A 12202-nucleotide genomic window follows, 5' to 3' on the forward strand; every position below is an offset into this window, starting at 1 on the left:
ACACACACACACACACACACACACACACACACACACACACACACACAAAAAAGCATCCCAGCCCCCACCCAACACACACACACCACCACCACCTCAGCTATCACACAGATTTCATGGTCAGGTGTCGGTTGTGGTGGACTAAACAGACCGAGCTTTGTGTTTTTGTGTTTTCTTCTTTGCTTTGTTTCATTTATTCTTGAGGGTCTCTCTCCTTTCAAATGCTTTAGCTGCTATTGTTCTTTCTTTTTTTTTTATTATCGTTGCATTGTGTCCTGACAGATGCTTGCTTCTTTGTGCTTTGAAATCAGCTTAAGTGTTTGGAGCTGCAGTTAGTGCTCACTTTGAACAGAACTAGCATGAAGAAACCTGAAACGTTTGGCATCATTTCATCTTAAATGGAGATTTATTCAAGAAAAAAAAACTACTTAGGGTTTACAAGCTAGCGACTACTTAAGGATCTGTATTTTCTTTAAAAAAAAAAATTCACTAACTTAATACATCACTGTATACAAAAAGGCTTTTCTTTGATATCCTATAGCTGTATATTTTTTTATTTAATTGTGCTTTAACTCAGCATATATTTTTTGTGTCATAATTTCTACATGCTCACACTCAGCGAACTTCCTAAATCAGTTGTAACATGTATAGATATATATAATATAGTTATAACTGAATTGTAAATGTGGGCAATCACCGTTTTGAAGCTCTTTTGATAGCTTTCAATGCTTCATAATGAAATAAAAATGACCATATTCAACAGATATCGTCTTCTACTTCAGATATTTGGCCTTAAATTAGTCTAATCCATGTCATTCCATTCATCGCTTCATAAACCTTGTTATGTTAGCATCTGGTACCTGTTGGCGAGGGTGTCGATGCGTTCCTTGATGCGGTCCGAGTAGATGTTACTCTGGCTGATCAGACTCTCTCCAGCCTCGATCACAGCTTTGATCCGGTGTAGGTTCAGCTCCATGGTGGTGGTGAAGTCCTTGTGTTTCTTTATGGCGGCTTCCACCGTTTCCACCGTGGTGGGCAGCTCCACGTGGGCGAGGGCCGACTCCTGGGAAATGAAGACGTAACAGTGAGGTGGTTTCCTGGTTTATGAGCTGACTAAGTGAAGTCAGGGGATATGTAGAAAAGTAAAGAAAAAGTAAAATAAATATCTGAAGAGTGCTTCTTGAAATTTAAGCTGATATTTAATGTTTTCTAAAAAATCATATGAGCAACAACCAATTTTACTCTTTACATTGTCGATCAGTTGATCGAAAAGAAAAAAATATTGTCAACTAATTTAATAATCCATTAATCAGTCACAGTCGAATCATCGCAGTGGCGGAAAAATGCGGTAATGAAACAACGGATGATTCCATTCAGGCTATAAGGGGGAGTTGAATGTCTGATCATACATAGAATAGCTTGGTGTCTCCCTATAAATCATGATGTAAAGCCTATTTTGGTTTAAATATCAGTCTGTTCATAATGCTGTTCATCAAAATTCGGAAAAAACTCATGTGCTTTCAATCAATCTCAAGTGTGAGTGAATACATCCACATGTAGCACAAACTTGCCACCAGGCTAAATATCATGAAGGCTAAATAACAACAACATAAGGCTGCTGTTTCAAAATCAAAGAAAACATAAGACGTAGCACAATTATCTAATATAGTGCCACACTGTACACACACACACACACAAAACACACAAAAACAACGCTGTCCGTGATTGTGAAACACAAGCTCAGCGTTTGTCACATGTATCTCAGCAAATAGTTTTGTTGTTCTTACTACTTTTCCATATAAAGCTTAAACAGACAGCGATGAGCAAAAAAAACACACCACATAATTTGGCGATCAGTCGACTATCGGCAAGACTTGACCAATCGGATGTGACTATGTCAATTCTTAGTCAGGATCACTTTTGTGATTTTTCTGTTAAATTGTGTGGGTACGTTTTCCACTATTAGACTGAAAGATGAATCAATTCGTTTATTAAATAATTGTGAAAAACTTTAATTTTGTTCCATCAATCCCTAAATATTAAAAAATGTAAGAAAAACTACTCAAACGAACCACATCATTACAGATGTACTATGTGGCCTCTGGACGCACAGAAAGTAAAATGAAACTGAGGAAGAAACAACAGAGAGGCAGACATCTTTGATATGTATTCAAGAAGAAATGCTGCTCTCTCTGAATCAAACCCCCGGGCTAATGAGGAGAGCTGGTCCCTGGTAAAGATCTTTTATCAAGCCAAAAGGGACGTTTCGGCCAGCACACAGGCTTACACACACACACACACACACACACACACATAAACACACACGTATAGACATACGCGCACACACAAGAGTCAAAGGCAGCTCTGCCTGTGACATTTAAGATTAGAAAAGATTTTCCTGTCAAATATTGACAAATTGCGGACATTTTGTTAGCTATGTCTAACGTTACACTCTCCGATCGCTACTGCACATGTGCAACTCTCAACTGATATGGAAAAAGAAGTGAGATGGCTCACTCCTTAGTGACTTCCATCATCAATTTCAGATGCAGCAATCGTTTTTTTTCCGGAAGTAGCCAACGAGTGAGCCATCCAGCCGCTTCTCTTGCACACGCTCAGTAGCGATTTGTCAGGATGTACGGATCAGGTTGTGAGTGACACGCGTTGTTGTTGGTCCTGTGTAGCGTAAATTGTCTGATAAATGATATGATAATGTGATATTGGATCGGTGCATCGACACGCATACTCGCCAATACCCGATCCAGCATGTTAGGTTGTATCAGAGGCATTTACGACACTGGTCTCGTTACGGGAACAACTCCAGAAGAAACAAACCTCCATGCACGTGATACGAAGATTAAATAAAAGAGAAACTTCACCTAAAAGGTGCAATGTGAATACAGCAACATAAAAGCACATCATACTGCATGTTGCATACATCAGTTGGCTGTTAAGCGTAATTTAACAGAACTTCTCTAATATTGCAAGAAAATAGTTGAGCTATTTAAGATTCGCTAGAAGCTTTGCTAATGAGTTAATTACATACAAAGCCCGTTAACAACAAATAGTAAAGTCATGCAGGACGATGGATGGCTTTTTCACATCACCTGGCGTTGGTCATATTTCACGGCTGGATGACTTCAGAGCAATCCCTCCAAAAGTTTTCGAGATATTTCATTTTTGAACCAGAGGTTTTGGACTGACAGAACAACGACCCAGAACTGCTGATAAAGAGCTGTCTGGAGAGACGCTCCTCGTAAACTCTCAACACTTGCTCGGTGTTTGCTTGTCTCACCTGGTTGTTGAGGAAGGATTCGGCCTGTTTGACATCCCGCAGGAAGAGGTGGAAGATGTGAGCCTGGACCAGGACTTCTCTCCGGCTCTCCCACATCTCCAGGAGTTTGTTCCAGCCGACATCGAGCTTCTGGAGCCACTGCTGCAGGGCGGCCTGAGGGAGGGGAGCCTCCTCGGACTCCAGCAGCTCGTTCATGGCCTGCAGGCGCTCGTAGTCCTCCTCGTACCTGCACGGAAAATGACAGAGACCGTGACACATGATGTCATGGTTAAGAAGGAAGATGTGTTAAAAAAGTCATGAATGAGCCTTTGATTGCCCCGGCGACCCACCGTCCGATCTCCTCCTTCAGGGCCGCGTGTTTGTTGATGAGTTTCTCTGCCTCTTCCAGGTCGTTGGGAAGCTGGTCTGAGGCGGCGGCCGTCTGCGTCTGGACCAACCAGGTGAGGAAAGAGTCCAGGTCCTGACAGTCGGGGAGAGGAACATGATTTACATCGAATCAATTCTATTCTTGTTCTGCAGCACAAAAGTTTGTGCGGACGGACAAAATATACTTCATCACATCATCACCATACGAATGGTTTTCTTGTGTAAAAATGACATCCATCTAAAACATCCAACTCCATTCCATCCCATCCCATCCACCATCCATCCATTCATCATACCATCCGTCCAGCCATCCAATCCCTTCCCACCATCCATCCAATCGCATCATCCATCCATCCAATCAATCCCATCCCATCTCATCCACCCATCCATTGCAACTCTCCATCTATGAGGCGTAGAAGTCAACTGTTTGTGAGGTTGTGTTTGAGAATTCATGCATAGCTTGAAGCTATTGCGAATTTGTGCTTGTTTGTTGTCAAATTTACTTCCTAAAATCAATTTCTCCAGCGCATATTTCTCCATGTCTGTTGTTGTGGATCTAGAAATCTGGACTCCCATGCAACTCTATCAGCCATGGCTGATAGAATCGCCTCCTGCACCTCTTCTGGGAAGTTTCTCAGCCGTTACAGAGGCACAGAGGCAGAGGTTGTTTCTATTGCTCAACAGCACATAATTACCAGAGCTTTCTGTATCTGCGTGGGTTACTGATCAATACCAGTGATGAACTTATTCCTGGAACAAGTGCTGAGATATTGTTTTGTCTCATAACAATAACTAACTCAAAGCAACAACGTGATTTAACATTGTTGAGCTCATTTCTTTTAAAAAATGTGATAAATTGGTAAAGTCAGCCACATGGCAGTATCAATGGGATGGAGTGAGATGCCGAGTCAGTCCCTATTCAGAAGGATCAGAGTGACGTATGAGCCGTCTCTGTGTACCTGTATGAAGCTCTGCAGCCTGCTGGCCACCATCAGCGAGTCCTCGCAGCCCTGCAAGGTGCGTTTCAGCTCCTCCCACCCCACGCTGATGCCATCAAACGGCACGAGAACGTCCATGGCCCGACCAGGGTGGGCGGTGGCCATGTGCTCCGCCTCCTCCTACATCACCAAACAGAGAGGGGGTTGTGGTGATTGTAGCCTTTGATGCTGCATAATGCAACCTGCGTATCAAATCATATTAACCTCCATATTTTTATATCTTTTGTGGTTCCTCACGATCACTGATTTGGTGAAAATAATGTTATTTATTGTGCCACTATCTATTACCTTTACTGATGTGTTCTATATTTCCTGTAGCACCAACAGTGGTTTGTTTGTAATAAATACAAAAAACATGGGAAAATGAACAGGTTACAAGGTTAACATTAACAGTTAGCCATTATGGCTAACAAGACTCGAAAAAGAGCAGTTTTTCTAATGTAAATTATCTAAAAATCACAGTGGAAACCTAAATGAATGTCTTCTTTTACCGCTCGTATAGTCAATGTATTTTCCCCATAATTCCCTACCTGTAGATGCAGTAGTTTGGGCTCCAGGACAGACAGGGCTCCCTCCATGGTGGAGAGGCGTCTCTGCAGAGCCATTACTCCTCCCAGGTCGCTGCCCATGTACTGAGTGGCGTCGATGGCTTTTCTCTTGTCCTGGATCTGGGACTTGATCTCGGCACACTCCAGCAGGTAGTTCTGCAGGCGTAGCATGGAGTCCAGCTGATCTTTTTTCTGCTCCACCAGCTCCACGATGCTGTTCCACCTGGTATGGACGGACAAGGATAGAGAGAGAATGTGGTACTGTGAGGGAGAAATGTGCGGCAGTGAAGATTTCTCCATTTTACACCTACAGGATGTCATTCCTTTTCAATCCAAAAGAGATTTGTTTTAAGCTTGTACATTCACCCTCCAATTTTCAATAAGAATGTTTTCAGAACCCAGAGCCAGTTTGGATCGTTTAAGTCCTCCAAACCCCAAAACCCGCCGACGGGATTGAAAAACATGTTTTCTTCAAAAAACAACATTATTGCCACATTTCTATCTTTCCAAAGCTTAACTAATGTGATATTTCATCAAAAACACTTTATTCTACATGTTTCATTTAAAATTTCACACCTCCATAAAAAAACATTTGCTCTAACCAGTTCCTGATAAAACATTTAATTCTGAGCTCCTCGGTGCAACTTGGAAGCCCTGATTGATTCTGCTGAGACCAACAGTTACGTGACAAAATATCTGTGAAGCTTCAACTGAACAAAGAGCAGACGGGAGAGGCTGTAAACATGTAAAACGTTCATATACTGTACATAGCACGTGGAGCCTCAAACACTTGGAAAAATGTTGTATATATATATGTAAGTTCCATTGTTTTCCGATTTAGATTTTTTTAAAGGAATTATCAAAGAATTTCAACTTGCGTTCAAATTCAACTTTTTATGATCTATGGCTTTGTAACTATGTTATACTGTACAAAAGATATGTTTGACTTCTCTCTACCTCTATTCATGATTTTGCCTTTTCCATAGATGGTAAATGATAAACGGACTGTACTTGTAGCGCTTTTCTAGTCTTTTCAACCATTCAAACTGCTTTAACACTACATGTCATCATTCACCCATTCACACCCATTCATACACTGATGACAGGAGCTACCATGCAAGGTGCCCACCTGCCCATCAGGACTCTAACTAACCATTCATGCCCACTTATACATTGCAGGCATTTGGTGATAAGTGTCTTGCCCAAGGACACATCGACACGAACTGCCCATCCTCTGATTGAAGGACGACCCTGCTCCACCACTGAGCCACAGATACACACTTATACATCGCAGTGATAACGACGAAAATGTGACAGAACGCCCCGAAACTGCTTTGTGTTCAGAGGGGTAAGGCAGGATTCATTTTCTTCCTGGCCTCTTATAAGGTTTGAAAAAAGGATGAACTGTAAGACTACCAGGCTTATTACTCCAGCGCTCTATTGTTCCAGGTCACAAGATCTACTGCAGAAATACTGCATCAGCTGAAAAATATTAGACTGATTGGTTTTAAACCAGAGGCATCTTGTATTGTTAGATCTGGCGCTTATATGAAAACTCTTGTTTTTTGGTTTCTGTTATGAAAAAGCTAAAAATCTTTAACATGAAACATGAATCGTGACCTTGAGAAGAGCCAAGCTGCAGAATCAGTAAAAGACTAATTTCCATGTTGACCTGAAATGATTCCTGTGAGACGGTCGATTGGGTTTGCTCTCTGCCCGGGCCCTGTCTGCTCACCATATCGTCATACAATATGTTCTCCTGATTCTGCTCCAGACCAGCAGGTCTCAGTACACAACCTATTCAGCCAAGACACGCGCACACACACAAACGCACCGAGGCACGCACACACACGCAGAGAGGTAATGAGGTAATGGCAGAGTCACCGAGAGGCAGACAGAGCGCTCTGCGGGCAGGCAGGAAATCAGCTCGGTGACACTGACCTCAGAGCTGCTAGAGTCGCCTTAAAGATGCAACACGTTGGTGCTGATTGTTGGGGTGCGTGTGTGTGCGTGTGTGTGTGACGGGGGTTGCTGCTTCACTGAAATGAAACTTGACATGTGTGTCTACAGGGAAGCAGTGGTGGATAAGCTTACCCAAAGTTTAGTTTAGTTTTATGTATTCATATATGAAATAAAGGATAACCATGAGTGTATGCTTACATAAATGTTGATGATTTGAGGAAAAAATACTAATTATAAAATTTGAATAGTATTAATATTGTAATAATACTGTACTAAGACGCCCAAAATTAGTAAAACTGTTCATATTCAAGGTAGAAAATGTGAAGACGAAGGAGGAAACTGACTATCCTGAAGTAGATAAATGACATAGCTATGTGCTCTACGGGGTGAAAATATTCAACTAATGGGAAATATAGTTACTGGTGTTACATTGTGAATTTACACACAATAACCCCAATAATGTACACAGTGTTCATGTCTAAAGCGCAGCAAAGACATTATGCAGTCATGGCCCTAAAACTGAAACAGAATTTGAACGACTAATACCAGAAAGTGAACGAGATTTGTGCTTTATTTTATTTTTTTGTCTTTTGCTCTTGGCTGGCCTCGTCCTGACTGAGGCAGCACAGATGGTCGCCCCGAGACAAACGCCATGAGCCAAGGTCACAAGACTCGTAGACACCCGGCCACCGTGGGCTCTGCTGGCAGAACGGTGGTCAGTGAACGTGGCCGAGACGGATAAAACAGCCACTCCGGTCGCAGGGCCGACCTGGCCGGATGTCAGCGTGAATAACGGTGCGAGGACGAGAGAGACATTGGTGCAGCAGACAGTTAGAAGTTATGCTATTTTACATTCACATCTCAGGCACTGAACTCATACTCAATTGTCAAAAAGGCAATTACACGCAAAAAAAATTACCTCACAAACAAAAAGAATTTCGAGAGTATATGAATTCCCCTGAATAGGTACACAACCCTACGAAATCTCTCTCCCTCACGTCTTCTTTTCTTGTCAGTCAGCCTCCCCTCTCCTCCCCCCCTCCTCCCCCCTCCCCGGAGTAAATAGGACAGCCATACAAGAGAGGCTGCTCTCCACATACTGCACATTATAGATGTAAACATTATGAAATACATTTCTGGGTAGAAGTTTGGAAGACTTTAATCTACGGAAACTTGTCCTTCGCCACATACTCTCTTCTCTGTAAGTGTTTCAGTGGCATCAATCAATCAGGTCTATTTATATAGAGGTCTTTAAACAATGTGCTTCAAATGAAAAACTAGAAATAGGCAAAGATCATGCATGAAAAAAACATGGTTAGAAGGTATTACATATATAAAAACACAAGATAAAAAAATTCAAGATAAGACGTATTGAAATAATAGGATGGTATTTTTATTATTATTATTAAAATACAACTTTAAGCCGTTAACCACACACTTTAAACTTACAAGCTTGCAGACAAACAGAAATAAATCTTTTTTTAAAAGAAGACACTGTTGTTGTTGTTGTTTGTGTGGTAGAGATTATGACTAATGATTGAAGGGACCATAAGCTGATTTAGAATGAGCTTGAGGTCGAGTGAGGAGACCCTGACTTGATGCTCTAAGGAATCTGTCCGGTGTGCATTCAGTGAGCATGTCAACAACACAGGAAGTCAATGCAGCATTAACCGCAAATAAGTAAAGTTGCAGATGCTTTCTTTCAGTGCACATTCCGTTTTGGGCCCCGGAGCATTTAGTACTTGGCAGAACACTACAGACAACACACTGATGGGTATCTTTTTTAGAATTCTAGAGTAGCGGCACTTAAAGAGATAACAAACAAAAATGTTTGAAACCAGAGGCGCCACAGCAAAGCTAATGGAAGGACACGATTAACGAAGTCTATAAAATGGAGATAAGAAATCAAAGGATTTGGACCCTCTCTAAACTGCATGATGTGAGATGGAAGAGTATAAAGGAAACAAACATGATACAAAAATAAAATAAAACTACATACTGAAGAAAATCAAAGCTATTGTGTAACTATTTTGCTTTTGTCTGTTTTTGAAATGCTATGATCGTGGGGTGAAGTCGGAGGGATATACAGTAGCTATTAAAGTCGTTTTTGATACTTATCTTCTTATATCCTCTTCTTTTCTGGGAACTACAGTAAAGGGTCACAATTCAACAAATAAAGAGTTAAAAAAAAAGCTAAACCATTAAATATAATATAATTGAATTCTTTGTTTTACTGGGAGCCAGTGACGAGAAGTTGAAACAGGAGTGATGTGTTGTTCATACACCTGCTATGCCAGTCCAGCAAAAAGTGCACTACAGTCATCTGATCTACTGGAAATAAAAAGGCCGTCTTGGAAATATTAGATATGGATTCTGGAAGTTCAGATCCAACATCCATCTATTAACAATCACTTGCAGTTACTGGCTCATGACTGAAATAAAGGTTTCTGTTATTACTGATCTGATGGCAAAAGTCTCTGCTTTGTAGTTCCACACAGTGCCCGTGTCATTTCAACATCTGTGTTAGTGAGCGAGCACAGACATATTAGTGTTTTAATGCATATTATTCTGCTGCTGTCTGTATCGGGTTAGAGGTTGTAGCTTAGTATTGCAGTGTAACGTTTTGTTTTCATAATAATAGTATTTGCAGTGATATGATTAGTTAATAATACAACCAATACCATAATCAAATATTTAACTTTAATAATTCTAATTACTGTCATATTGATATGTATTTCATTTCATTTGACTTTTCCAGGTTTTATCTTCCTCTGCATGTGTTTAAATGATGATCTGATGTATTTCTGTGCCTCCTCTGTGTTTGAAAGGTGCTTTACAAATACACGTATCCTGATAGTAGGATTTGTAACAGGCGTATTGGGTGAGTAATGTTTTTAGAAAAAAAAATTGGGTTATTATGAATATGTTGAAATTCTGAAGCAATCAATCAATCAATCAATCAATCAATCAATCAATCAATCAATCAAATGTGCTGACAAAAAAAAGAACAACAAATTCCCTTATATGTGGCTGTTGCAGGACAGTGAGCAGTGACCTGCCTGTTGACCTCATAGACTATGGACGTTGTCGTCGTGACGTCATCTACTGCCTTGTGGAATGCATTTTGAAGCCTCGAGTTTGGCGTTTTGGCCGTCACCATCTGGGATTACGGCCATGGCCATAGTTGTTATTTGCAACCAGTGAACGGAAGTGACCATATTTGATTGCGGAGGAGGGACGTAGAGACGTTTTGTACGGCTTTGGTAGCGATAGCAACCTGTCAATCACAAGGTAGCCCCGCCCTAAAGCATACTCTGCTTTATGGTCTGTGTGACTCTAAATGGATCATAATTTACTAAATGAACATCATGCTGTGTTGAAGAAGACTTGAAACTAGAGATTGAGACCATAAACTCATGTTTACAATGTTTACTGAGGGAATAAATCAAGAGAGAAGTAGAGTCATTTTCTCACAGACTTCTATACGACCAGACTTCTTTTTCCAACCAGATGAGTCGCCCTCTGATTTCCATTAGAAATAATGCAAGTTTAAAGCACTTCTGCATTGGCTTCACTTTTCATAACCGGAGATTGCAGCCTGGTCTATGTACCGGCCTTCCGTGCGCTCATTGCGCGTCACTAGAGTCTTCCACAGGACTAACAATAGCCATGTTTGTTGTTTATGTTCAGTACGATATTTTGGAGGGCGTGGCTTTAGAGGGAGGCCTGAAGGGAGTGTTGCCAAGTTTCTTGTTAAACTTAGCAAATTTTGGAGCAAGCGCTGCTAGCTACGTTCATTGGAAAAGAGTTATAGAATAAACGTTAATGTTACGACAAGAACAAGTCAGTTTGGTTTCCGTACCGTGAGTTGAGGTGATCCTGACAACCTCTGACCTCTGTAGAGGACGGATGACCTCCATCCAGGAGCTGCTGAACTATCTGGTTAACATCCAGGATCCTTCCCATCAGGCTGTTCATCTCCTGGTCCAGGCTCTCAAACCTACAACAAATGGCATTGTGGGATACGACAGGACATGTTAGTGGGTTAAGAGTTCTTTTCACTGACTAAAAATGTTGAGCTCTTTGATTTAAACAAACCAGCTGAGCTTGCATTTGCTGCCCCAGCGACCAAACCTTCCACCTGCCCTGCCTCACCTGTGCGCCACCATCTCCACGTCCTCCAGTCTCTCTGGGATCTCCATCTTGTCCAGCCACTGCTCCTTCTCGTCAATCCACAGCTCGCAGGCGTTGACCTCGCTGAACATGCGGTAGACGGCGAGGGCGTCGTGAAGCCACTGCTGTCTGAGCACCGCCACCTCAGCCACCTCGGTGTACAGCTGCTCCACCTCTCCCATGCGCACCTGCACCTCCTGCAGAGGAGAGGAGAGGGGAGAAGACAGCAGAGGGGACAAAGAAGGGTAAAAGAAAAGATTGTAGAGGGACACACAAAATACTTTACATGAAAAAAGTGACACATCCTTTCCCCGCTCACCTCCTGTTCACGGTACTGCAGAGGCAGCACCACCATGTGTTTGCGCAGCGCCACCACATGCATACGATGTTTGTCAACGGCCTCGCTGACCCCCCGGTGCTTCTTCAGAAGGGACTGGGTGGAGTACTCGTCATGTCCAAAGTCTTCGCTGGAGACCAGGCGGTAGGCGTCCTGCAGCCACGCCACCAGGTCGTCCGTCTCCGTGGAGAACTGGAAAAAGTTGAGTGCCTCCTGCAGGTGGCCGAGACGCTGCGCGGCCTGGTCCTCCAGCCTCTTCCACTCGCCCTTCACCTCCATGATGCGCTCCTGGATGCCCGCCGTGCCAAAGCTCTTGTCACTCAGGATCTGCTTTCCTCGCTTCATGGTGTTCTGGAGGAGCATAGGATAGGATGGAGGAATAACATGGTTACTGCAAATTATTTTCACACCGCATGCAGTAAGGTGGGTCTTCTAATAAGCAGGTTCTTCAACACTGTCTTCAAATTGATACACGTTGACACGTATACATAATCCAACATTACGGACATCATAATCAACGTGAAGG

The 12202-nt window shown here is 42.3% G+C and overlaps 1 protein-coding gene across 4 annotated transcripts in view; it reads right to left on the reverse strand.

The window, feature by feature from the left end:
* Nucleotides 1-12202, reverse strand: part of sptbn4b (spectrin, beta, non-erythrocytic 4b) — an 81711-nt gene that overhangs the window by 44498 nt on the left and 25011 nt on the right. For all 4 annotated transcript variants that reach the window (XM_031863550.1, XM_031863548.1, XM_031863551.1 and 1 more), the window contains exons 16-23: nucleotides 11659-12027; nucleotides 11322-11536; nucleotides 11029-11166; nucleotides 5187-5427; nucleotides 4618-4776; nucleotides 3622-3752; nucleotides 3293-3518; nucleotides 858-1060 (exon numbers count right to left, since the gene is read on the reverse strand). In XM_031863550.1, coding sequence (XP_031719410.1) covers nucleotides 858-1060; nucleotides 3293-3518; nucleotides 3622-3752; nucleotides 4618-4776; nucleotides 5187-5427; nucleotides 11029-11166; nucleotides 11322-11536; nucleotides 11659-12027 — 1682 coding nt within the window. The remainder of the gene's footprint in view (nucleotides 1-857; nucleotides 1061-3292; nucleotides 3519-3621; nucleotides 3753-4617; nucleotides 4777-5186; nucleotides 5428-11028; nucleotides 11167-11321; nucleotides 11537-11658; nucleotides 12028-12202) is intronic.

This window comes from Anarrhichthys ocellatus, unplaced genomic scaffold (genome assembly GCF_004355925.1).
Source record: "Anarrhichthys ocellatus isolate YVR2014 unplaced genomic scaffold, GSC_Weel_1.0 scaffold29, whole genome shotgun sequence".
NCBI classification, from domain to species: domain Eukaryota; kingdom Metazoa; phylum Chordata; class Actinopteri; order Perciformes; family Anarhichadidae; genus Anarrhichthys; species Anarrhichthys ocellatus.